This window comes from Myotis nattereri, assembly GCF_964212035.1.
Source record: "Myotis nattereri genome assembly, chromosome: 3".
NCBI lineage: Eukaryota > Metazoa > Chordata > Mammalia > Chiroptera > Vespertilionidae > Myotis > Myotis nattereri.
The window spans coordinates 51,699,808-51,726,519 of NC_138077.1; the positions used below are offsets into that span (position 1 = coordinate 51,699,808).

Below are 26,712 nucleotides of genomic sequence, written 5' to 3' on the forward strand. Positions count from 1 at the left end.
CACGAGGCTGTGGTAGCACAGGGGTGGGTCTCGGCCCATCCTCCACGCCCCCACCTGGCCCCTCCCACCGTGGCCCCTGGTCCCTGTCTGCTGGCAGCCCTGCTCCTGCTGCCCCCGATTGCCCCTCAGGAGCAGGGGAAGGTGGAGAAGCCCTCAGGGGCAATCGGGGCCAGCAGCCGCTGATGGTGCCAAGCGATTGGGACCAGCGCTGGGCACTAGCAGCGGGTGTGAGCACCAGGTGGGACCGTGGCACGTGGGGGCAAACAATTTTCAGTAACCACCAGAGGCTCACCCTGATGACAGCAACCGATGCCCCGCCTTGGTCTGGTGCCTCCAATCACCTGCTCCACCATCCTGCCGCAGCCCACGTTCGCCACGTTCCGCACACACCCCCTGATGGTCAGCACACATCATAGCGACCAGTTGTTCTGCCATTCGGTGTATTTGTATATTTGCCTTTTATTATAGTACTAGAGGCCCGGTGCACAAAAATTTGTGCACTGGGGGAGGGTCCCCTCAGCTTGTGGGGGGTCCTGCTGGGGTGCCTGGCCAGACTGGGTGAGGGCTGATGGCTGTTTGCAGGCTGGCCATGGCCCCCAGCCACCCAAGCTCCCAGTGGAGGCTGGCTGGAAGCCAGTATCTGGGATTTATTTATCTTCTATAATGGAAACTTTGTTGCCTTGAACGGAGCCAACAGCCGGTCAGGGCAGGCTGGAAGCTTGGCTTCCTCCACCACCAGGGCAACTAAGCCTCCTGCTTGCTCCAGCTCCGTGCTGCCATCTTGATTGGGTTAATTTGCACATAGTCGCTCTGATTGGCTGGTGGGCGTGGCTTGTGAGTATAGCGAAGGTATGGTCAATTTGCATGTTTCTATTTTATTAGATAAGATAGGATAGGATAATGCTTAACACCCCCTTCTGTCTCCTAAATAAATTACACAGATGATATCATCAGATCTCCGTGAGTTTTAAAACTAAATGTTCTAACTATCATAAATTAGAAATAAAAGAGAGGTTATCATTAATATATATATATATATATATATATATATATATATATATATATATATATATATATAATTTGTTTCTAGGTGTAAATGCTTGGCTAAGACCTCACCAGAGACTTGGTGAAGTATTTAAAGGCTCTCATCTACTTTTACTGAGTAAAGGATGAATTTAAGAGTAAAGGAGAAGTGAAGTTGCTTTTTCTTTGTATTTGGCTTTTTAAAATGAAGATTAAGTATTCCCAAAAAGGAAAGGATTTTCTAAAACGCTGAACAACTCTTAATAAAATTGCAAAGGAAACAAAGCACAATCTTCCAAGCGACAGTGCGGCCCTGGAAGCTAAGACCACTTCTGTGTGTACTGGGGGCTGCTGCGAGGCGGAGAGCACACCCGCCCTGCAGGACAGGGTTCCACCCACCGCCGTCTGACCGCCCGGCTCTGCAGGGTCGTCCCGCCAGCCAGGACTTGCAGCGCCTCTAGGACAAACTAGGCCATCCACGCGTGTCCAAAGCCGGTGGTGAGGACCTCTGCCTCCGCACAGGCCGCTCCTCCGTCGCGAGCCCCCAGCAAACCGGCACGTTCCCAGGATTGCAGGGGACAGCGCTGGGCAGCTCCGCCCGCCTGCCGGGAAGTGCCCATGTGCTCGGTCGTCCCGCCCCAGGTCCGCGTAGTGACTTCCAGGTAGTAAATCCTCTTAAAGGATCATTACTCCCGGTGAGGAGAGCCGTTCTTCCAGGAAGCCACAAGGGGGCGCCTGAGACCCAGAATCGGAACATTCGCAGGTTTGTGAGGTTGAAATGAAATGTCTGCAGCTGCAAGCTTAAAAGGAGGGGAAAAAAATCATCACTGGACCTGCGCTGTGCTAAACGGTCTACTCTTTGGCGGCGCCGTTCAGTTTTCCAATATCCACTGTTAGCACTGAAAATGTTTGTAAATGGCATTTCCAACCCTCCCAAATAATATGATTTTGATATCATACCAGCAACTTAAACGTTCTCCCAGAGACACCGATGGAAACAGGCAAAAAACTGCGATGGCCAAGCAATTGGCCAGTTCTTGCCGCCCCCAACACCCGCCACACTTCTCTAGAAATAATAATAACAGTCATAACTTTTTCTGGAGAACGTACCATGTGTGACTGTTTTGGGTTCTTTACAAACACACACATGTTTTCTCTTCCATCAGTCATACTGCAAGGTGGAATCTTGCTCCTTCCTTTCCTCAAACCTACTCCTGCCTTTGTATTAATGGCCTCACTGTCCTCACTCTCCTCCCTGCCCCCAGGCGAGAAACTTGTGACTCACATCAGGCTTCTACTGGTCCCCCATCTTCCAACCCCACCCATCTGATCCCTGACACCCGCCCCCCCCCCCCCCCCAGCAAACCCTCTATTTGACTCAGACCTGCGCAGTGGTTCTCAACCTTCCTAATGCCGCGACCCTTTAATACAGTTCCTCATGTTGTGGTGACCCCCAACCATAAAATTATTTTCATTGCTACTTCATATCTGTAATTTTGCTACTGTTATGAATCGTAATGTAAATATCTGATATGCAGGATGTATTTAGGCGACCCCTGTGAAAGGGTCGTTCGGCCCCCAAAGGGGTCGCGACCCACAGGTTGAGAACCACTGTGCTAGAGTGTCCTCAGAGACACTGTGCCGCCAGCGGTATGTGAAGGGCCCCTATGCCCACATCCTGGCCCACACTGGACCTGACCCAGCTTTATAATTTTTGTAGGATTAATGGTTGCAAAGTGATGCCTGCACAGTTTAAGTTCCCATCCAGTAATTTACATTTAGGTCTTTTAAGCCATCTGTGTATGCGCTGCTCAGATGCTGAAACCTCTATTTCCCTAGCATCCCTGGCCCTCTCCCTGGCCCTTGTGTTCTGAACTCAAGTCAAGGAACGTCCACACTGTTTTCCCTGCCTCCTGCTCTCCTCACACTGCACTCAGCCAGAGTTCAAAGCGCAGGCAGGAGCATGGACCTGCACAGAGTCCTTCAGTAACTTCCCAGCATCCTTAATAAATACACCAACTTCTCACTTGGACCTTGGAGGACTTGCAGAACCTGGCTCCAGCTGGCTTTCCAGCCATATATTCTCCTTTCCTCTCCCCCCAATAGCAGCTCCAGACGCCACGGCCCTGACCTCCCCGCTGGCCTGACTCTATTCCTCGGCTCACACTCCTCTTGCACACATCTTTAGTGCCCTCCTTGCACTACTTGTTGCCCCTCAAGGCCTGGGATCAAAGGCAGCCTTCCCTAAGGTATGGGATAGCCCAGGCCTCCACCTCCCTGAACGCCCCAGGGCTTGCCAAGCACTGAACCCTTTATGCTTGTTTTTGTCCCAAGTGGCCTTGTCCAGTATCTCCCACCAGAGCTGGGTCTCCTGGAGGGCCGGCTATACATCTGATTCATTTCTCCCTCCCTGACCCCAGCATTCACCCAAGCCAGTCTATACTGCAGGCAGGGAAACCAGGTGGCAGGCTGCAAGATGACTCAGTGCGGGAAGACAGCGCCTCCCCAGGCTGGGAAATGGAAAGGAGAAAGGAAGAAGGGGATACTGGAAGCACTCTTTGATTAGTTGATCTTGAGTCTTAATAGGAGGAGAGATTGGAGAACACTCCCAGCTCCTAGGCTTGGCGATTTGCTGGTGGGCATCAGGAGGAGTAGGGGCAGAGTTTGGCTTAGCTGTGCTTGTGGCTGTGATGACAGGACACAGGGCTGCTGAGCAGGCAGGTAGCTCAGCAGGGGGCCGAAGAGACCCGAGCCTGAGGTGGAGATTGGGGTCATCAGTGTAGAGGTGGCATCGGACTCCAGGGCATGCATGAGACTGCCCAGGGAGGCCAAGGACAGTGAGCCCTGAGGAGGCAAACATGGAAGGGGTGGCTGGGGAAGCCCGAAAGAATGGCTGAGCTTGAGTAAGAGCGTGGTGTCCTGAAAACCAGGGGGAAGAATGTCAGTGAATGACTGGCACAGAGTCAGGTGCTGTGAGAAAACTAAGACTGAAGTGCCTCCGTCCCAGCCCTCTCAACTCACCGTCCTCCCTCCTCTCTCCTCAGCGCCTGCCTGCCTTCCTTCCTTCCCTCCTTCCTTCCCTCTTTCCTTCCTTCCTTCCTTCCCCCCCCCCCTTTTTATTGAACATATTGGGATGACATTGGTTAATAAAATTATATAGGTTTCAGGGGTACAGTTCCATAACACATCGCCTTTACACTGTACTGTATGTTCATCACCCCAAGTCAAGTCTCCTTTCACGCTTCTACCTCCCCCACCCCCTTTCCCTCTGGCAATCACCACACTGTGGGCTGTGAGGTTTTGGTGTTTTCTCTTAATTATCTTGTCTGCTGAGCAGGCGCAGCCCGCTCCTCCTCTGGGGTTTCCTGCAGCGAAAGCCAAACAGCTGGTGTTTCCCTTCCCAAGGCACCTTTCACCTGGAAGCAGCCTGCAGGCGGAGGCTCAGGCCAGGAGTTCCCAACACACCAAAGCCCACCCTTGCCCTTCATCTTTCTGGTCACCTGTGCTTCTATCGCCTCCTTTATCAATTAAAAACAAATTGGGGGGGTGGGGATAGAAACAGTCATTTGGCTTTTGAACTGGATGTCAAAGAGGGTGGCAGGTGCCTAAGGGGTGGAACTCCAGGGTGGGGGTGAGAGCGGGGCGGGTATTAAATAATAGACATAATAGAAAAACACCAGGGGAGTGGCCGTATTTTATTCTCCAGGCCATGATGCAGCTTTAATGGCTGCTTTGCAAAGCTTAAGGAAGTTCAGGTCTCAGACTCAGAGCGGGAGATGAAGGAGGAGGAGGAGGAGACTCAGGGTGGGCGTGGCCTCCTCCACCTTGGCCATGGACCTCCCTCCTTTGCATCTGAAAACCCCGCTCCAGCTCCCCCTGTGCCCCCACCTCTTGCTTGGTCAGGCCCCAGAGGCCACGAGGCCCCGAGCTCTGTCTACCCTGCACCTAGGGCTCCCCTGTCCGAGCCTCAATAGACACAGTGACCCTCACAGAGCCGCAGCTCGACTTCAGTTCCCACCCCTGAGCGGCGTTGAACGTCATTCCCGGGGAGCCTGAGCCCTGCCTGGGCGACAGCTGGACGTTCAGCCAGCGACACTGGGCATCGTCACACGCCAGCACCACGGTGCCTTCGGGGTTGCTGTAGGTGCACCGTTTCCGGGCTGCCCGGTCCTCGGCAACCAGATCCCAGCTGTCCCCGGGCTCCCTGTCCTCCGGCCCCGGGGCCTGGTAGCCCACGCGGTCTCGGGTGACCGGGCACACCAGCTGCTCCTCCTTCAAGGCGGGCACCACCTGGCCCTTCAGGTAGGCGGGGCCCGCACAGTAGGTCTGGATGTTGAAGAGCCTGTCGCTGTACTGGCGCAGCCAGTTGGAGAGGTAGGCCAGGTGGCAGTCGCACTGCCAGGGGTTGCCATGCAGGGCCAGGTTGAAGAGGTTGTAGTTGGTGTCGAAGATGCCCGGGGGCAGCGTGGCCAGCAGGTTCCTGGAGAGGCTGAGCAGCTCGAGCTTGGTCAGGTTCTGGAAGAGGTCTGCGTGCAGCGCCGTCAGGTTGTTGCTGCCCAGGTTGAGCTTGACCAGCTCGGTCAGGCCCCTGAAGACGCCGGCGGGGAGGCGGGCGATGGCGTTGTGGGACAGCGTCAGCGAGCTGAGGTTGGACAGCCCGGCGAAGGCTCCCTCGGGGACGGTCTCCAGCTGGTTGTGGGACAGGGACAGGCCGGCCAGGCCCGGGCTGTGGGCGAAGAGGCCCGCGGGCAGCACCCGCAGCGCGTTCCCCTGCAGGTTCAGGAAGGTCAGGCTGCCCAGCGAGGAGAAGACGGGGGGCGGCAGGTGGCCCAGGGCGTTGCGCTGCAGCCACAGCTTCTCCAGGCGGAAGAGCTGCGAGAACACGGCCGGGGGCAGCTCCGAGAGGCCGTTGCCGTCCAGGAAGAGCTCCCGCAGGCGGCCCAGGCCCGCGAACAGGCGCGGGGGCAGGCGGGAGAGCGCGTTGTTGCTCAGCTGCAGCGTCTGCAGGCTGCCCAGGGGCGCAAACAGCTCGTCGGGCAGCTGGGCCAGCTGGTTCTGGGCCAGGTTGAGGGTCTGCAGGCGCGCCAGCGGCTGGAAGAGCCTGGCGGGCAGCGTCTGCAGCAGGTTGCCCTGCAGCTGGAGGGACTGCAGGGCGCCCACGTGGCGGAAGAGGTCCTCGGGCAGCGCCCCCAGCCTGTCGAAGTTGAGGGTGAGCTTGCCCAGCGAGGCCAGGTGGGAGAAGATGTCAGCGCTGAGTCTGGAAAAGGAGCTGCCGGTGACCTCCAGGTCCCGGAGCCCGGGCAGCCCCCCGAAGGCATCGGGCTCCAGGCGGGAGAGCTGGGTGTTGAGGAAGACCACCTTGGTGAGGTTGGGGCTGCCGCCGAAGGCCCTGGCGCCCACCGCGGTGAACGCCGTCTCCACGAAGACGATGTCGGTGGCGCCGGGCGGGATGTCCCGCGGGACCGCGGCCAGCTCCTCGTCGGAGCAGAACACCTCCCGGGCGAAGCAGTCGCAGCCCGCAGGGCAGGGCTGGGCGAGCCGGGCCAGGAGCAGGAGGCAGGCCCCGGGCAGCCAGGCGCCAGGAAGCATCTCCTAGACCCGGGCGGGAAGAGAAGGGGGGAGGGGTGTCTGCGGGGCTGTGCGGCCCGGTGGCCAGTGCGCGGGCCGGGGAGCCAGGAAATGGGCATCGGCTGTCAGGGAGGCCAGCCGTTTGGACAGCAGTGTACGTTGTTGTTTTTTAAAGAACTCGTGTATTGCCGAAACCGGTTTGGCTCAGTGGATAGAGCGTCGGCCTGCGGACTGAAAGGTCCCAGGTTCGGTTCCGGTCAAGGGCATGTACCTTGGTTGCGGGCATATCCCCAGTAGGAGATGTGCAGGAGGCAGCTGATCGATGTTTCTCTCTCATGGATGCTTCTAACTCTCTATCTCTCTCCCTTCCTCTCTGTAAAAAATCAATAAAATATATTTAAAAAAAAAAAAAAAGAACTCGTGTATTTATTTATTTTTATTTTCTGTTAATCCTCACCGGAGGATACTTTTCCATTGCTTTTTAGAGAGAGTGGGAGGGAGGGGGAGAGGCAGAGAGAGAAACATCCGCCTGCGAGACACATCGATCTGTTGCCTCCCACAGGAGCCCGGACCAGGGCCAGAATGGAGCCTGCCCTTGACCAGAAGCAAAGGTCCAGGCTTTATCCGCTGAGCAAACCGGCCAGGGCCAGTTTATGTTTTTAATGGTTTTCCTACCACCTCGTGGCAGCCTTGCAAGGTCGGCAGGACCAGGGTTCTCGCCTCCCCACAGCGAGGAGGTCTCATGGCCTGTCCACAGCCAGCTGCAGGTGGGCAGCAGGCCCAACGCCTGGGTCTCCTGGGCTCCCCATGCTGTTCCAGATTGGAGGCAGGGGCAGAAAGGCATGGAGGAAAGGAATAAAAGACTATGTCGATCGGGGAATTTTTAAGGTAATATGTGAACTATGGGCAGATTATTCCTAAATTGGAAATTTTTAAACCACACTCTCCCTGAGTTTCCATATCTCAGCACATTCCAGAGCCTCGTTATGAAGAGACCGTACCATCTGCTCTCTGCACATCTGCTGAGAGTGAAGGCAGCCTCAGCACAAGAGGACTCTTATCTTGAAACCAGCCCATGGCCCCTGAAATGCTGTCCTCCTGCCCCTGACATCCCACCCCCACCAGCAGGGGGCCATGGAGCTCCAGACAGGAGGTCCCAGCTGCAGGGATTTCATAGACCAGTAGGTTTTGTTTTAAATAAGGGAAGGGGACCAGGTTTTTAGTTTACTAAATATTATTTTTTAAGAAAAAATATGCCAGCACCCACCCACAGGTCACAAGTCAGTGATTCAGCTTAAAACTGCGTTTTGTCTATGTTTCAGTCCTTTCTATGCATGAGCCATTAGGCCAACATGTAAAAACAGAGAAGTATCACATTAAAACTCCGGATTTCAGGTGCTGGCTGGTATGGCTCAGTTGGTTGAGCATCATCCCATGCACTGAGAGGTCATGGTTGGATTCCTGGTCAGTGCATATGCCCAGGTTGCAGGCTCGATCCCCAGTAGGGTTCATGCACGAGGTAGTCGATTGATGTTTCTCTCTCCCTTTCCCTTCCTCTCTCTCTAAAACATCAATGAAACATATTTAATTTTTTTTTAAATAGTCCAGATTTCCAGATGATTTAGGGGCAGTGGACTCACATTCCTACGTGACAAGACCATCTGATCTGGGCTTAGTTGCCCCCCTAGGGGGAGTACACCTCCCAGGTTACTGCTGTTCCCGCCCACACTATGATCTATATGTCTTGTAGTGGTTCAGATTCCATAAGTTAGAATTCCAGCTTTACCTAGCGCCAGCTATGAGACCTTGGGCTTGTTACTTAACCCGTCTGAGCTTCAATTTTTTATCTGTAAAATGGAGATAATTATAGTGTCTATTGTTAGGTTAATTTGGGACTAAATGAATTAATACAAGTAAAGTTTTTAGATCAGTGTCTGAGATACTAGTAGAGAGAGCAATTAATAAACTATGTAAATTATTGTTAAATGTTGCAAGCCACCATCATTTCAGAAAAAAAAATTATCTGAACACCAAAAAAGTAGGAAAAACAAAATGCCTTTCAAATAAAATACATTTGGAAGGAAGGGAGGATGAGGGAGGGAGGGATGGAGGGAGGGAAGAGGGGAGGGAGGGGGGAGGGAGGGGGGAGGGAGGGGGGAGGGAGGGAAAGAAGAAAGGAAGGAAGGGAGGGAGAGAGGGAGGGAGGGAAAGAAGAAAGGAAGGAAGGGAGGGAAAGAAGAAAGGAAGGAAGGGAGGGGAGGAAGGAGGGAAGGAAGGAAAGAAGGAAAATCCTCACGCAACATAATCCTAATTCTTCCCAATTGTCCTGTTTCAGTAAAAACTCACAACTGGGCCCTAGCTGCCTCTCTGCTGCCCTCTTCTGGCTGCCTCCTCCATCTCAAAATTCAGCTTCAGGTTAAAGGGCTTCTTGTGTGACAGTCTCTCGCAAACTCTGTGCTTACGAAAGCCCCTCTATAGACACTAAATAACAGTTTTTCCAGGAGTTTTTCATCCTGTAGAGAAGGGACAACTTCTCCCTGAGAAACGGCACACGTCCCCGAGGCTCCTCGGTGCACACAGACGCTAAGTTAGCCACAGGAGGTGGATTTCACACCGTGGGGGTATGACAGCAACTGCCTGCCGGCTACTCAGGGCACGAGAGAGCAAGGAGCAAGCCTCAGGCTTCCACACCACGGCAGTGGACAGGGCAGGGTGCACAGCCTGCTCCTCACATTGGCAGGGCCCATAGTGAGAGCATACAAGGGACCTCACCTACTGTCTGTCCCTTCTCTCCCCCCGACTCTCTCCAGTGCTGTGAGTAGAGACCTCATATTCACTTCCGTGAAATGGTTGGCCTGGGGAGGCGATCCACACGAGCCCTGGGTCCCGGATACTGAAAACAGGCTTTAGAATGGGGCCCAGCCTCTGATGGGTGTGTCCCTTTGATCTTGCAAACTTCTCACCCCTTGGGATGTCATGGTGGGAGGAGGGCCAGACAGGGCCTCTAAAGTGTAGGCCAGACACCCCCTTGCCCCAGTCTACTGGGGCAGAAGGAGGCAGGGATGGTACTCACGGTGAGGAACGCTGATAATTTCCAAAGGAGCCACGTTTAACCGTTCTCATATCACTCTAGAATGGCTAATGGTTTGTGCTCTAGAGCAGTGGTTCTCAACCTTCCTAATGCCCCAACCCTTTAATACAGTTCCTCATGTTGTGGTGACCCCCAACCATAAAATTATTTTCGTTGCTACTTCATAACTGTAATTTTGCTACTGTTGTGAATCATAATGTAAATATCTGATATGCAGGATGTATTTTCATTGTTACAAATTGGACATAATTAAAGCATAGTGATTAATCACAAAAACAATATGTAATTATATATGTGTTTTCCGATGGTCTTAGGCGACCCCTGTGAAAGGGCCGTTCGACCCCCAAAGGGGTCGTGACCCACAGGTTGAGAACCGCTGCTCTAGAGTCAGTCCGGATTCAAATCTTGTCTCCATCCCTTATTAGCTCTGGGCCTTAACTGAATTGCCTCACCTCTCTGTGCTTCAGTGTTCTCATCTTTAAAACAATGAGCTTCAATACTACCTCCCTCATGGGGTTGTTCTGAGGATTGAATGAGAAAATGCTCTGAAAACCCAGACCCAGAGCCAGCATAGTGGACACCCTCTGGTTCCCCACTTGCTGCCATCGAAAGGGCTGTTTACTGTAAAGGTCTAAGAGCACTCATTTGAAAATGGTCTGTTCTTTTTACTTAATGAAGTGTTGTGGGTTCCTGGACTTTTCATTCTACTGAATCACAGCCTTGCACAGTATGGGAGCCGAGGATCTGTTTTACACAAGCTTCTGGAGTAACTGCTATGCGCACTCCATGTTGCCAGCTATCGTTGTTGTTTTCATGCCCAGAGCATTTCGGTATCCATCCAGAGCAGCAGTACTCACCCTGATTCTTCTGAGTCCCGGCCAGCCCCAGCTGTTCTGAAGTAGTCACAGAGGTTGGCCATGGAATAACGGATGAGATCATTCAACCACCTCCTTTATGGACCAGCGAGGTTGGTGACTACAGCACTTTTTCTGCCTCTTTCCTCCCAGCCCAGGGAAAGGGGTAATTGTTTTGTCCTTGGTTTAGTCAAGCACAGATTCTAATGGCTCTGGCCAGGATGCCCCAAACTTGGGCCCCTTCCCCACCCCACCCTCAAGAGCAGGTCCCTGGGGGCTCTAGAGATAGGACGTGCCCCTGCCTGGGCACTGTGGAGGACAGTGGGACAGCAGCCAGAAGATCCCTGCTTCCCATCTGGAAAACCACTTCTGCACTTATGTACAGACTAGAAATGGCCACAAAAATGTTCCATGCTCTCAGCAAGCCTGTTTTTTTTTGGGGGGGGGGGGTGGAGATTACTGGTTGCAAATGAACTCTTTCCTCTTCTCAAATTGCTGTTGGGTTGGTACATTTCTGTGTGTGCCACAAGCCAGTCTGTCATCCACCACAGAGCTGCCGCTCACTGCTCCCAGAGGGTGACGGGAGCCCAGAGCCTCTGGCTGCCTCGCCCAGGGCCCCAGGGCAGGCCTGCTGCTCCCTGGACCTCAGTCTCCTTCCCTCCACCCAGGAAAATAAGCCACGTGGCTGAGGCAGTCAGACCTGCCGTGGGCTCCTGCCTCTGTCCCTCCCAGCTGGCCGGCCCTCCCCAACCTGCTGCCCAGTGTGTCCCAGGCAGTGAAACAGGCCCTCAGTTCCAGTGCCTGCCTTTGTAAATTGAGAGCAGTCATCATCATAATGCTACTCCCTAAATTACAGTGCTGTTAGGCTTACTGTGGTAATTAAGCGAGATAACAAGCAAATTTCTCACCCCTTGGGGTGTCATAGCATTGGGTGTGTGATGTTGTGATATAATCAGAAATATATATTTGGCCTTCTTCCTGGTTCCTGGCACAGAGCTCCAAGAACTCTTGGAATTTCCCGGGTGATGAGGGAGCATCTTTTGTTATTCATAGTCAGCCCCTTTCAGCCACACCTGAGTTTATGCCAATGAAGTGACTCCGAGGGACCCTCCACAGCTTCAGATTATACACAAAACCTTTGCCCTGTTTAGCTCTGCACAATAGAATTGTGGGCGATTTACTTATTTTTTAAAATTTTTGTTTAATCATATACTTTCTACATTTTTTTAAGTAATACGGTGGGAAGTTATTATAAACATTGAGATAATTGTGTAAAACACAGCACAGTTCCAGACCCATTTTAGGGGCTTCCTTGATTTTTTTCCCTTCCTCAAAGTTACAATGCAAAGGCTCGATGGAGCTTGTCTATCAGCTGTCATAAGGTTCCTGCAGGGAGGATAGCTAACATCTATAATGATAAAAGGGTAATATGCTAATCAGACCGGACATCCTTCCTGACCAAGCAGGGGCCAGAGGGAAGCCAGGGCCGGCAGCCGAGGGAAGGAAGGACTACCCTTGCACGAATTTTCATGCACCGGGCCTCTAGTTCTGAAATAAAAGGTTGTGAGCTGGGCACTGTCTTCTCTTCCAATGCTCCCCACAGGGCCCAGCTCTAGCCCTCGCTTCCCCGGCCTTCCCACTTCAGAATGTGTGCCTCCCTCTCTCTCCCTGCTGCTACCTGCCCCCATTCCACCTACCTCCCAGGCCAGTGCAAGCCACACTTCCCCTGGGAAGCCTTTCTTGACTGCCTTCTCTGGATCCCCCAAGCCACTCATGTCCCCCGTTGACCACTTGGTCCTTCTGCTCTGCAGTCTAGTCGTCTGCACCACCTGCTGGTGAGCCCGCAGCATCTCCACCTGCCTGTGCACCCAGCATCTGGCTCGGGGAGAGCACTGAGAAGCTGCCCGCGCCTGTGTGCTGACCTGGACGGAATGTGTTCGTGGCTGGCGTGACCCCGAAGCTCAGCTCTGACTCTTCATCCTATTAGTGGGGTTTCAAATTCTGGCAGTGCTGCCTGCTCGCTGCATGGGGTTGGGCAGGTCACTCCATCTTTCTAAGCCTCAGTTTCCCCCTCTGTAATTACAACCCCATCCCTTAGGCTTGAAATTCATACCCAATTGCATGATAAATATGTTAAATTAGATATTAAATATAAAGCACTTAACACAGTGCCTGGCAAACAGTAAATGTTCAATAAAAGGTAGCAGCATACACATTTCATTCCTAGAGTGACTATGTATTTCATCATCTAAAGCAGAAATAAAAGGAGAGCTATTGATAATTTTGCCAGGATGACAGGCACACACCAGCGTGGAACCAGGCAAACGTGGATGATGGTCACCCTGCTTATCCCCACTGCGGGGAAGCACGGGGCTTGGTTGGAAAGTCTGCAAGGAGGATTCTCCGAAAGGTCGGGGCCTCTGGGGGAACTTGCCGAAGGCGGCAGCCCCTACCTTGACTTTTCCAAACAAGTCCGATCCCCCGGGTGTTTTGCTGGAATCTCTATGTTTAGTCTTTAAAGCCCTGACCTTGTAGTGGCATGTGCTTTCTCAAGGATACTTACCCTGCTGATTGTACCCAAAGTTTAATTTGAGTTCAAGCTGTTGTGACAATAAAAGTCTAAGGAGGCAGGCGATCACGGCTATTTGCTCCTAAAGTAAACTAGCCCCTTAGCCTCTCTTTCACAGAAACGTATGTCAGAGTAACCTGTTCATCTGCCGCTCAGGGTCTGCTGCTCAGCCCCGGCACCCCACCAGGCACCAGGAGCTCCCGAGTGCAGGGACCAGGGCACTGTTCTCCTGGAATCTGCCCCCCTCAACCTGTCTCCTGCCTCCCTCAGCCCCGCACCACCCTGGACATCAGGGGCTTCAGAAGTCCCTCAGGGGCTTCTCCTCCCAGGGCAGGGGTGGGGATACTTCAGCCTGCCTGGAGTTGGGGACATGCTGTGAAGCCTGGAAGGAGTGGCCAGCTCCCCTCCTGCCCCACAGCCAGGACTCCATGTTCCTCCTCCCATGTTCCCACAGACCCAGGAGCCCTAGAGTGACTCCAGGAGACCTACCGTGAGGGGCTGGGCAGGGGGACCTGCTGCCCTAGCTCTTCCTTGGGAGCAGAAGGGTGTCCGGTGTGGTCTGTGGTCTGTGGTCAGTGTGGATCCAGCAGCCCAGAGCTGATCAAAGTTCCAGGAAGTGGTTCCTCCCCTCACGTGGCTTGAGTGTTCCCGGAATGTCACCCAGGTCACAGGAAGCAGAGAATCTGGGGCAATGCCTCAGAATATTACAAAATGATCCTGACCTGCTCCCACAGACAGATCCCCCGTGGGGCCGAAGCCATCTAAGGTCACAGGCTTGGCACCTTTGGGACCCCAGGGCACTCAGGAGGCGGCTCCAGGAGTGAGAAGTGGGACCGGAGTCCATGCTCTCACACCGCTCCTTGCAAAAGGCCACGCTGGTTCCAGGAGCCAGGCCTCAGCCAGAGGGCCCGCCACAGGCACCTGCTTGGCTCTCAACACCAGGTTCAATTCTAAGAAGGTTGTGGGTTTATTGTTTTGTTTGTTTGTTTAAAAAAACAACTTTCTAAACCCTTTCTGAGCTACAAGGGGGAAAGACTTGAGGAGGTAAATTTTGGCCCAATATGGAGAGACACGTTTTCACCCCATGCAGGGGGGCCAGTTGCTTTGGGAGATTGTGATTGTCCTGTATCTGGAGCTGCTCATCCAGGGGCTGCAGAACGAGAGAACATGTGTATGCTTGTGCGCGTGCGCATGTGTGTGTGTGTGTGTGTGTGTGTGTGTGTGTGTTCAGGAGTTCAGGGTGAAGGTCTGACTGAGATAAGCAATCTAGGATCATTTTCAATGCCCAGATTCTAGCATTCAAAGTACTCTGCTGGCTTTTGTTATTTTTTTCTTCCCTATACCCTCTTCCATCTCCACCCCCTACTCTGATGGCTGTTAAAGTTATCACATGATATCAATATTTATTCTTTTTCAAGTCCAAACTAAGGGTGTTTTTTGCATGTGAGCAGATTTCATCAGCCAAATTGCAAAGGCCTGACAGCGTGTAGCATTTTTCAATAGGGACATATGACAATCTGCACTTTGGCAGGAAACATGGGGGCATGTAAGAGGGGAGAAAGGCTGTGAACGGAGTGCTCCCAGCCACACCCTCAGCAGCACCCAGGCTGGGTGGGGCAGGCTGGCAGGGTGGGGAGGTGGGCATGCCTCTGGAGGAAACTCACAACCAGGCTAAGGGGACAGGTTCTTAAGGCAGCAACACTGGCCTCCACAAAGAGAATGTGTCTGTCAGTGTCATGGTGAGCAACAGAAATTTGGCATTCCACAGATCTGGGTTTGAACCTTGCTTCTTCAATAAACTAGCCAGTCTTTCCACAAGTTATTTAGTCTCTTCATTCTCATCTGTGGCAGAAGGCCTGGGAAGGCGTGTGTGTGTGTGTGTGTGTGTGTGTGTGTGTGTGTGTACACGTGTCAAATTACACTGCAGATATGTGCAGCTGGAAGGACATGTGTGCGTGTATGGAGGGAAGATTTGCATTAAGAACTCCAGGAATCTTCTATGAGGTGGGATAAAGGCTCTAACTCCTTTTCCCATTATTCCAGACACCTGTCTGAGTGGACAGGTGCAGTGGTTAGGGAAGGACAACAAGGCCCTGCCCCCAGTCATCAAAACAGTCCAGCCCTAGCTGGTTTGGCTCAGTGGATAGAGCATTGGCCTATGGACTGAAGGGTTGCAGGCTCGATCCCCAGTGGGAGGAGTGCAGGAGGCAGCCGATCAATGATTCTCTCTCATCATTGATGTTTCTATCTCTCCCTCTCCCTTCCTCACTGAAATCAATTCAACAACAACAACAAAAACGGTCCAGCCCCGTGATATAGTGAACACACTATTGACCCCTGTCCAGGTCCAGCTTCCTGGGACAGGCTCACATCTGCAGAAGGGACCTAAGAACTATGAGATTCCAGGAAAATAGGTTTTGAAGCCTCTTTCCTAGGCATGGAGATGGGACACAGGAACAGCAGAGGGGACTGGCTCCCTCTTAAGAAGTGGACCTGTGCCAACAGCTGTGGCAGCCCCTGGAACCCGGAGACCTGAAATAGTCCTGGGGACATGTGGGAGGAGTCGCCTTCACTCAGATGGTGTCTTTTGAGAGCCTGTGACTCACTGAGCCTGGTGTAAAGCACCAATAGGAGTCCGGAGACGCAGGTTAGTCCCACCTACCTAAGTCCATGTGCATGTGCGTACATGTGTGTTCACGGGCACATTAAACGAGTACTGAGTGAACTTCAGTGCCCTTCTGGTGACATAGAAGCAACTCCAGCCTGGGAGTCTAGAGGTCTGCTTGTGTGCAAGCTCAGCCACTAGTTCACTTCCTGCCTTGATCATACTCTCTTCCTCTGTAACATGGGCTGATCCTATTGTTAAGGCCCCTTCCCAACACAGTGGCCTATAGATATGATTTGTTATTACATTTTTGGTCCCCACTCACTTTCTGAGGACCTTTCCCAGCCCAGAATCTACTCTTTGTGAGGGGCTGTCTGGGTCAGCCTTGCACACATATGACAAGAGTGGGATCACCAGGCTCGGGGGAGGGGGGGCAGGCAGAGTAAGTGAATGCTGTATGGACATGCTCCCAGGAACAAACTGGAATTACAACTAAAATACGAAAAAACTTCCTGAATCATCAATGGAAAACTCACAGGAGAGAACCCTGACACCTAAAAGTGGAGACCGCTTAGAGACTGATCTATTTTGTATATTGTAAAAAAAAAAAAAAAATCAAATTAAAAAAGAAGAAAAAATTTTGTAAAAGAGTGGGACTCCATAGCCAAGACACCATAAAGAGCACATGTACAATGGGAGATAAAGACACATTTGTAATACTTTAATCAATAAAAATTTTTAAAAAGAGCACATGTGTCCTGTGTAAGCCATTTATTGTTGATTCTGTACACCAAATTTGTTACAAGCAGTATTCAGCAAAGACAGAGCCCAGAAAAGATGGACCCCCAACCCTGCCCACCAGGGCTCACACTGTATAAAACCCCAGGGGCCTAGAAATCTCTAAATGCATCACCAAACTCCTGGGACTATTTGCAATTATTCTCTAAGCAAGGCAAACACGGTCTACTTTTGAAGGCAGCATGAAGGCAATGGGTTGGTGAGAACGATGCATCCTTAGGTGAAGGAGAAAGCACAGACTGGGAGGAGCTTGGCCTGGAGGACACCCGCCCGCCCTCTCTGAGATGGCTTCCTCCCCAAGACCACCACCGCCTTCCCAACAACCCGGACTCAGTTCTGACTGTGGGATCCGTGGGCTGAATTCTTTGAGAGGTTTGCAGCTAAAGGCTGGGATGCATCTACTGTCTGCCTACCTACTCTAGTTATCTAGTTATCTCTAGCTGTCCGCTCCCCATCAGCTTCCTGAGTTTAGAACTAGATTCCTGTAACTGCTCTACACTGACATCTAGAAGGGTGTGGAAACTGTCACCCACTAAGAGTTCTGAGAACTGTGTTGTGCCTTTGAATTCTAAAGAAGGGAACAAGATACACACAGCCCAACAATTTCCATGAGAAGGGCCAATTTTTCTTTGACGGATGGATGAGTTTAATTTTCCCCTGCATTTACGAAGTTTTTGATCCACACAGTGCCAAGTGAGGTTTCCGTGGCTAAGACTCTGGGGAACAACAGGAGACTGACTCCCATTTTCTTTGGTTCAATGATGAAAGCCCAGTACAGGCCACAAGGTCTTGTACGAAGTTTGAAGAGAGAAGGAAAATGTTGCAGAAAAAGGGCAGTTTAAGACCCCATCACAGGGGATAAGGTAGCACTCATGCACGGGGGTATTGTGAGGATTAAAAAGAAAATGACTGTTAAGTGCTTTCAAGGGTAGCTATGCACAGTAAGCACTTTTGGAGAACAGTGGTTCTCACTGGCTTTTATTATTTTTCCTCCAACAGTGACCCTCTGCTCCAAATGCAGTCTGCTGGTACCAGCAAGGTGTCCGAGAAGCCCATGAGCAGAGCGGGGAAGTGAAGTGAACTCTGTACCCTCTCTCTATCCTAGGGGTGCCAAGTGGCTCACTCCAGCCCTGAGAAGTGAGCAAATGCATCGTCCTGTTGGAAAGGAAACTACTCAGCTTTTCTGGCAGCTCCCGGGCCAGACAACATGGCTCAGAGGCCAAAAGACCTGCCGAAGAAGAGGAGGCTGGATGGCTCCATCCAATCCACTCTGATGGGAGAAAGGAACAGGCAAGCTCGGAAGGTCAGGTAAAGGGTCTACCACCCCCCACCTGGAGTGCTCCTGGGTGGGGTCATCTGAGCACAGCCGGCCTCAGGCCAGCCTTTGGCCTGGGAACACATGTTGCTATCGTGGGCCAGAGAGGGAGGTACTCCAATGTCACAGCCAATGCTGGAAGCATCCAGGGTTCTGGGATCAGAGTGGCAGGACACACTGAATGAAGAGGACTCCTTCCTCACCGCTCTGCCACCTCTGGCCCAGTAGCGCTTTTGCTCAAGAAAACAGTAGAGGTGGCTCATAAGGAGGAACTTGAGGAATGCAGTGCCAAACCATGCTTCCTGCTCGAAGCAGAGCAGGCTGAGCTTCCCTCTTTGGCCCCCGGATACAGACTACCATTGGTGGAATGATGGTCATGCCCCAAGCTCTGAGCTCACTTACTGTCAGGCCCCACCAAGCCTTGGTACACATCAACCAGTTACTACAAATATTTTGAAAACTTTTTGGAAACTTAGATTTACCTTGGGGAGATGATGTCTTTTGCCTCTGACAGGCCCTATCTCTCACAGATTCCCTGGAACAGAGAGTAAGAAGCTACCAAGAGCGCTAGTTCTTAGGCACATCCCTTCCTCGACCCTTTTTTGGGGGGGAACCTGTCAGCATCGTTCTGCTGAAGCCCCAAGAGATTTCTTTACTTGTCTTATGGAGCAGAGGGAACCTGTAAGAGGCAATCAGGATTGATGGAAGATTTCCAAATCTTTATAGTGTTGGCTATAGCTCTTTCCTGAGCAAACATAGACACTTGAAATTCTCCATTTAGAACTTTTACTTCTAAACTGGTAGACCAGTTGTCCAGAGAAAGATGTCCATTGCTATAAGCATAATTTATTTACCAGAGTGACTATGTATGCAGCAGGGAGGGTGGCAAGGGCAGGTATTCATATGATTGTAACTCAAGGGGGCGAATAACCTTGGACCAAATAACACTTATAACCAGACCACTTATAACCAGAGTGGCTCCAGAGAGGCCCCAGGCCCAGTGTGACTTATCGGGGTATCCTGGTGTTTCCTGCTCTGTATAAGAATTCTGACATTCTGTTTCTAGCTGACTGCAATGCTGATGGAGAATTTCACCACCACATTCCAGGGATTGCTGGGTTCCATTACACTTGGATGTTCAATTAAAGGATCTCATCTCTGGGGTATTTTGCTTCCCCCAAATGGAGAGTGAAAATTAAAAACAGACATAGGTATATAGGTGTATCATGCCCATGAAAAGGTCCAGGCAGAAGGGCCTCCAATGAACAGCAAGCAGACATCTTGTTGGTGGAGAAGGATGCGTGGTTGTGTGGGCCTCTATAGCTGAGTTGCTTCTGGCCTGGCCTATCTGGGAGCCTCAGGATCTGAGAATTTAATAAAATCTTCTGTCCAGGCCAGCATGTACCCACATCTTCTCCACTCTGGCAGCTGGGCCTTCACAAGGGCTGACTGAGGGGGAGGGAGAAGCAGAGGGACCATCCTGGCACAGGGGGAGCCAGTTCCCGGGCAAGTCCATGCTGTCTCCATAAACCCGTCTTCTTCAGTAAACGACTGCAATAGAGGATACTGGTGATATCCTGTTTGCTGATCAGGACACTGATTACAGGGCGTGTACAGTTTGTGAAAATCCATCAAGCCATACACGTTTGTGCTCGGCATGCATGTTTCCCTTCAATAAACAGTTAAGAGACAAACCCTAGGGGTAGACACAAGAACCCCCAGGCACCAGGCTGCTTTCTCCAGCCAGTACCAATAAGCTGATTTTAGCATTGTTACAGGTCAGAAATTCTACATGATTTTATTTCTTAAAGACTGAAAATTGTAAAGCTAAGTTTGCAGCTTGGAAATACCATCCTCTAAAAGGCTGAACTGGTTTCACTTCCTTTTCCAGATAAAAATCATGGGGGATCCTGATGATGGCTCTGTCTCTAGGGACTGAGCAGCATCATGTTCTCCTCTCTCTTTCACAGCATCCTGAGAACCAGGGTGCGTGGCAGTTCTGAAGAAACCAGTTAAATGGGTTGAAGCCTTCCTTGAGGACAGAGCTCACCCTGCCTTCAGGTGCAGAAAATCAAAGGAGAACTTCATCTGAAGTGACAGGGAGGAGCCATGCCACAAACAATAAAAGGAGCAAAAAATACAGAATACTCGGGAGAGAGGCTGTCCCGGTGGAGAACTATTTCCATAAAGTGAACAGGCATGGAATAAGTGTGTCTACAGAGGCCAGCAGGGGCGTGGGCACAGGGAAGGTTGTTCCCAGAGGAGAGCTGGTGAGGCTTTGGAGGAGGGGCTTTCTTGAGAGAAGCCCAGGGATGGGAATTGGAAACCCTGCAGGGTCAGATCTCTCTGGGGGTAAGAAGGTCCTGCAAGAGCAGGTCAGGAAAAGGTGAGGGTGCCTTCCTCTCAGGGACCAGAGAGAGGGAGCAGGGGATGGCTCTGTGGACCCAGGGGTGAAGGTCGAAGGATGAAATTCCCAGATGCTCCAGTGGTCCCACCACTCCCCAGCCCTGCCTCCAGCCTGCCTCTTTAACACTCATTGGGTGACTTCATCTGCATCAGGACTGCGTGGCTCCTCTTCTTACAGCAGCAACAGCAGATGCAGGCAGCGATGGAGGAGGCCAGGGCAATGATGCCAATGACAATGGCAGCAATGGCCAGCCCGCTCTGGGCCCGGGTCATGCCCCAGGTGCTGCGGTCATCAGTGACCTGGATGGTGGTCAGATCGGTGTAGTCCTCCCCGGAGCTGGTGGGCTCAGTGACGGAGGAGATGGAAGTGGTTTCAGGATAGCTGGAAGTTTCTGGGTACTTTGGCGTTTCTGGGTAGCTGGTCACCTCAGGGGTCACTGGGGCTTGGGCACTGGGAACAGCAATGTTGACGTTGATGATGATGAGGGACTGGCCCCGGACACTGGCCGGGCTGAAACACACCGGGAGGGTGTCTGTCCCCAACCTGGGCTTGTTGAGCAGGAGCCAATTGTGGAGTGGAAGGATGCCTGAGTCACACCTCCAGGGGTTGTCATAGAGTCGAAGTTCACATAGGTTCCCCAGGTGATCGAAGATACCCACTGGCAGGTTCTCTAGCTGGTTGTTTTGCAGCTGGATGTTCATAAGTCCGTTGACATTGGCGAAGATATTCCCTGGGAGCTGTCTGAGGCGGTTGTTCTGCAGGGAAATGTTCTGCAGGTTAGTCAACATGCGGAAGACGTTCCCGTCCAGCTCCTGCAGCGCATTGGTGTGGAGGGACAGCTCCCGCAGCTCTCCCAGCCCGTTGAAGGCGCCAGGAGAGATGTAGCCGATCTGGTTGCGGCTGAGGACCAGGACCTGCAACTGGCGGAGGTTGTTGAAGATGTTGTCAGGTAGAGAAGTGAGGTGGTTGTCGTAGAGCCAAAGCTCTCGAAGGTTGTGCATGGGCCCAAAGATCCCTGGAGAGAGCTCCTTCAGGGAATTCCCAAAGAGTGTGAGACGGTTGAGTTGGGGCAGCTGCATGAAGATGCCGGGGGGCAGCTCGGAGATGTGGTTGTTGGACAGATAGATCTTCTGGAGGTTACGATTGTTGTTGAAGAGGCCGGGGGAGAGCACTCCGATCTGGTTTTGCTGCAGGGATAGCTCTTGGAGGTTGCTCAGCCCATCAAAAGTGCCCATGGGGATGTCTGAGAGCCTGTTCTCACACAGCCGGAGGACTTGGAGGTTGCCCAGGCGCTGGAAGATCCTGGGCGAGAGGTAGGTGAGGCTATTCTTGCACAGATTGAGCTTGTTGAGGGCCACCAAGTGGTCAAAAACGCCATCAGGGATGTATTCCAAGTAGTTGCCATGCAACTGCAGCTCCTTGAGGTTGCTGAACTGGGAGAAGTGTGCTGGCTGGATCTGCACCAGCTGGTTGCTGGACAGAAGGAGCGATTCAAGGCTGTCCAAGCCCTGGAAGAGGTCTATAGGCAGAACCTGAAGCTTGTTGTTGGCGAGGCTGAGGTAACGCAGCGAGCCCAGGTTGCGGAAGGCACCGGGCATGATTTGGGATAGCTCATTCTTCTCAATCCTCAGGGCGATGAGGGCCGAGATATTGAGGAATGGGGACTCGTTGAGTTCGGTGATGTGCGTGTTGAGGATCTGCAGGCTCATGGCGTTCCAGGGCAGAGGTGTGGGCACTGCCACAATGCGCGCCCCGCTGCACTCCACCTGGGAGGCCCTGGAGCAGGTACACTCACTAGGGCAGCCATAGTAGGCCAACCCGGCACCCCAGACTTGGCAGCCCACCAACAAAAGGAGATAGTGTTTCAGTGGCATGGCCTGTGCAAGGGGAGAGAACACATGAGTCAGGATCATCTCGCCAACACTCCCACTGTTTTTAAGCCAAGGCCAATCTTTGGTACCAAAAACTAGCTTGCCTTTGAACCCCGTAACCACGTACTCAACTTATGCCCTATGGCCTGGTCAGCAAACCTCTTTGCCTTCCCCCATGCCTTCCTACTTCCATGGCTTTGCCCAAGCAATTCCCCCTACCAAGGGTGCTCTGCATTCTCATCCAAGTATTTACCATACTTCCAAGTCTGGCTCAATAGCAGTCCCCTCTAGGAAGCTTTCCCACATTCCATGAGTCAGCATTAGCTACTCTCCCATGCAGGTGGTCTTCCTGACCTCCATTATGGCCCACACCACAGCCAGCTCTACATGACATTTGTCCCTTTCTGCCTCCTTCACCAGTCAATAAGCGTTTCATGTTTCATCTCTATGGGTCCCTTAAAGCAGGAACAGCATTTTATACATCTCTGCATCCCTCACAGTACATGAGCTTACTATCTGAACATAGCTTGAAGTCCAGTGCAAAGAAATGGGTCCCAATTAAGCTATGGGACATCTGTAAAGATGAACTTCCATAGTCAAATGTCAGGTCCAGACTTGAGAACAGAAATAAACAACCTAAACAGAGGGCAGGGAAAAAGTGACTCAACACTTTTAATAAGAACAAATAAATAGGGCCTGAACCCGGGAAAGATGTTAGGGCCACAAACATGGTGGCCTGCCGGGAGGAGCCATAGCAGCCAGCAGAGGCAGGACCGTGCTGTTGATCTGGTGGAAACGACCATTGGAAGCTTGTTTTTTCCTCTGCCTGGGCCTCACTCCAGCCCCTCCCCACCCCGCCCATCACCACTACCAACAGTCTGTCTCTTTGTTAATCTTTGTTAACATGTCTCACAGGTGCTTTATCTAGGTTTATTTCAATCAGCTTCCCAATAAAGGAAACTATCTGCACCACTTCCTGTCTCACTGGAAGAGGCTGCTGCCACTCAGCTGATGCCTGGGCTCTCCCTTCTGGGGACTAGTCCACAAAGAAACACTCAGAAGCCTAGAGCAGTGATGGCGAACCTTCTGAGCTCGACGTGTCAGCATTTTGAAAAACCCTAACTTAACTCTGGTGCCGTGTCACATATAGAAATCTTTTGATATTTGCAACCATAGTAAAACAAAGACGTATTTTTGATATCTATTTTATATATTTAAATGCCATTTAACAAAGAAAAATCAACCAAAAAAATGAGTTCCCATGTCACCTCTGACACGCGTGTCATAGGTTCGCCATCACTGGCCTAGAGTAAGTCCCAGAAAACTTAGGATGCACTTTGAGCTCAAAGGTGGTAGGTCCAGATGCAGCCATAGGGATGGTGTGATCTTGGAATGGAGCTAAATTCACAAAGGTTTGGTGTTTGAGGTCAAGGGTGATGATAATTTTATATATATACATTATGTATAGAACATGGAGACAGGGGACATGAAGACTGGCCCTGGCCTTGAATGTATCACTAGCCAGCTGTTGGACCTTGAATGAAGTGTGAGGCCTCCTAGCTCAGCTTTGCCATCTGTTAAATGGTGGTGGTAATCTCTGCCCCCTCTTAAGGCTGTTGTGAGGAATGAATGGGAGAATGGATGTGAGGGTGTCCTGTGCAAATGTGTGTGGTTGTTCCAAGCTCATCCACAGATGAACTTTATAGACAGGAAGGCCTCCAAGTGCTTCTAACCGTGGCATTCTTAGTCAAGGGACTAAGGATTTCTGTGAGCATCTGCACCTTCTATCTGTACCTTCCATCTGAGGTCCAAAGGGATCTCTAACTCGCAAAGGGTTAAGAACTGCTGATCAGACATTCTCATTATTTTGTGGGGAATGTAGGAAGCAGGGAAACTGAGGCCCAGAGCTAAAAGCCCAGAGCTCGATTCCTGGGTGAGTACTTTGAGTGTTAAGGCAGTGCCTCTCCTTTTAATGAGCAAAAACCCTGAGTCAGAGGAAGGAATTTCAGATGAAAGTATATAAGGCATAAACTGGCTGGGTGGAGAAAGCATTTCTATGGTCTGTGTTCCGCTGAACTCATGGAGTCTTGAGTCTGGCCCATTACTCAGAGTAATCCAGGCTTCCCAATCTGGCCTCACCTCAATGTACCCCTCCCCTGCCCGCACCAAGCTTACTCTGAGGACAAAACCCAAGTTCATCTCTCACCCACCCAAACCTTGATTTTTCATTTATTCACAGCCCGCCCAAGCCCTGGCCTGCTGTACTGTTGCATTAAGGGCTTGACCTAGTATGTAGACTAGTGAAGAAAAGAAAGAATGATAATTTGGCCAATGAATTCCAGTGCAAAGAAATGGGGCCAGGTTAAGCTATGGATACATCTATAAAAATGAACTTCCATAGTTAAATGTCAGGTGCAGACTTGAAAACAGAAAATAAACAGCCTAAACAGGCTGCCTCCCATGGGCAGGGAAAAAATGACTCAACACCCACCCCAGGAGAAAGACTTATTGATGGTAACAAAGAATGAAGACTGCCCACAAAAGATAACATCACTGTATTAAAAGAAGTATTAAGTGTAGAAAAAAGGAGGTTATGGTCTTACTCTACACTTCCCTGATCAGGCCACATCTGTAGTGCTGTGCTCAGTTCCACCCTGAAGTTTAAGATGGGCAAGGACAAACTAGTCTCTTGAAGGCCTTCGATGGTAAAGGGACACGGAAACCAAACATCCTCTTGGAGTCACTTACACAAGGTGAAGCCCTAATGGCTGCTGGTGACATGCTAGGCAGCGCTTATTTATACTGTGCACTCCTATACCCTATGTGCTTCAAAATGGTGTCACAGCTCAAGTGTCAGAGGCTTGGGCACTAAATTAAATGCCCACAATTTGGCAAGCCCAGGACAGTCTGTGGAGTTTCCCATCTGTCAATGAGGGTGTGGGTGAGACACCTCTGAGGACCCATCTGAGTATGCATTGCCCACCTAGGGAGGGGGCAACAGCCAGCCCCAGGAAGGGCCAGGGCCAAGACAGGGTGCCTCCTGGCTTGGGAGAAGGAGGGAAAGATAACTCCTTTGTGGGAACAGAGCCACTGTTGTTGGAAATGGACCACACTCAGCTTGACAAATATTACAAGAATTTGCACATTTTCCTTTTTATAAATCCTCATGGATGCAGAGCCCACCCCGGCACCACATGCAGCGGTTTCCTGTTTTCCAGCACTTCTCCTGCCACAGCTGGAACTGACTGCTCCAAAGGACCTCCGAAGAGCCCACCTCAGACCCAGCTGCAGAGCCCTTGGGGGAGGGAGAGGCTGCAGACACGGGGCTGGAGAGCCAGCTGGGCCCTGGGATTTTCGGCAAGTGTTGCAGGCAGCCAGAGGCTTCTGGGAGCCCAGCACACAGCAGCCTAATAGCCCACGCTGCCTGGTGCCGCTTGGCAGCCGTGACAAATGCCAGTTAAAGACCCACAAAGCTCCCTAATTACACCCTGCTCTCCCAGGAGGCAGGCTGCATCCACAGTCACGGCAGCCACTCGGCCCAGGCCCTGTTCTGGGAGGGCGCACAGCCTGGCGTCTGGCCCTGGTGCAGGAATTCCATGAGCTGAGCAGCCAGCTCACCTGGACACTGAGACGCGGTCCCTGCCCAGGAGGAGACGCGCTTGGAGCAGGCGCACTGCCCGTGGGTCTCTTCAGCAAGAACAGCCTGTGATTCATGAACAAACACATAATTAGCCTCCAAGCCCTGGGCTCGGTTGGCTGGTGGGTTGGGACTTTGGGGGTTTAATACCATCATTCACATTCTCTAAATACGAGGTTCCATGGGAGGAATGGCTTCTTCTATCAATGCCATGGAGCAAAGCTTTCGGAAAGAGCCTGGGAGACAAATGTGCCATTCTGGTCTTGAGACTGAGCTTGAGTGGGAGTTTAAGCAAATTCTCCAGGCCTCAGTTTCCCCTCCTGTAAAGATTTCCAAGGGCCCTGGCAGCTCTGGTATCTTCTCACTGGAGACAGAAGAGACATTTGACCCAAAGCCCCACCATTCTCTTCATCCTCTCTTCCTCAGAGGTCACACCGAACTGCCAGCAGCGCCACCTACCCAGCCCCATCTCCATGCTGAGGCTTTCAGAACTTGGACCCATCTTCCGGGCCCACTTATGTCAGGCAGGGTAATCCTGCTTGTTAATCGGTGCATCTTCACACAGCCAATGGCATCCGGAAGCTAAGAGAGGCCTTAGGGAGTCTCTGGTCCTGCCCTCTCCCAATGCACCTGAGGGAACTGAGGCCCAGAGAGGAGATCTCCCTTCCTGGCCTGTGCCCTCTCCCCAGCAAGGTCTCCCCGCATGGCCACTTCGGCTGTGAGAGGTGGCCCCATCCAGCGCACTGAGAAGACAGCTTGGAATGGCTGAGGGTGTCTCCTGCCCTCACCCCGCCAGCTAGTGTCGGCCTCGATCAAGCTGCTCATAGGTGCTCTGTCCTAAGGGTAGAAGGCACTGTCTGACTGGGAGGCTCAGTGCATCCAGAACTCCCCACCTCACTAAACAGGAGTAATGCCCCCTCCCCCAGGTCAGTGCATAAACATCGCCTGGAAGAGCCTGGGGAGCCTGCTTACAG

General features: G+C 51.9%; 2 protein-coding genes across 2 annotated transcripts; both read right to left on the reverse strand.

Annotated features, from left to right (window-relative positions):
* Positions 1-4,699: 4,699 nt before the first annotated feature.
* On the reverse strand, positions 4,700-13,676 carry CPN2 (carboxypeptidase N subunit 2). Its single transcript, XM_081087611.1, has 2 exons — positions 13,595-13,676; positions 4,700-6,615 (listed from the first exon to the last, which is right to left on the reverse strand). The coding sequence occupies exon 2, from the start codon at positions 6,610-6,612 to the stop codon at positions 4,969-4,971; it is 1,644 nt and encodes a 547-aa protein (XP_080943737.1). The 5' UTR covers positions 6,613-6,615; positions 13,595-13,676; the 3' UTR covers positions 4,700-4,968.
* Positions 13,677-20,349: 6,673 nt separating this feature from the next.
* On the reverse strand, positions 20,350-22,104 carry LRRC15 (leucine rich repeat containing 15; the record flags this gene model as incomplete). The annotated part of the gene is made up of 1 exon (XM_081085279.1): positions 20,350-22,104. One exon carries the CDS (start codon positions 22,102-22,104, stop codon positions 20,350-20,352), a length of 1,755 nt encoding a protein of 584 aa, XP_080941405.1.
* Positions 22,105-26,712: the final 4,608 nt, after the last annotated feature.

Coding starts and splice junctions, on each gene's coding strand:
- CPN2 (XM_081087611.1), bottom strand. CDS start 6,612: ATGCTTCCTGGCGCCTGGCTGCCCGGGGCCTGCCTCCTGCTCCTGGCC.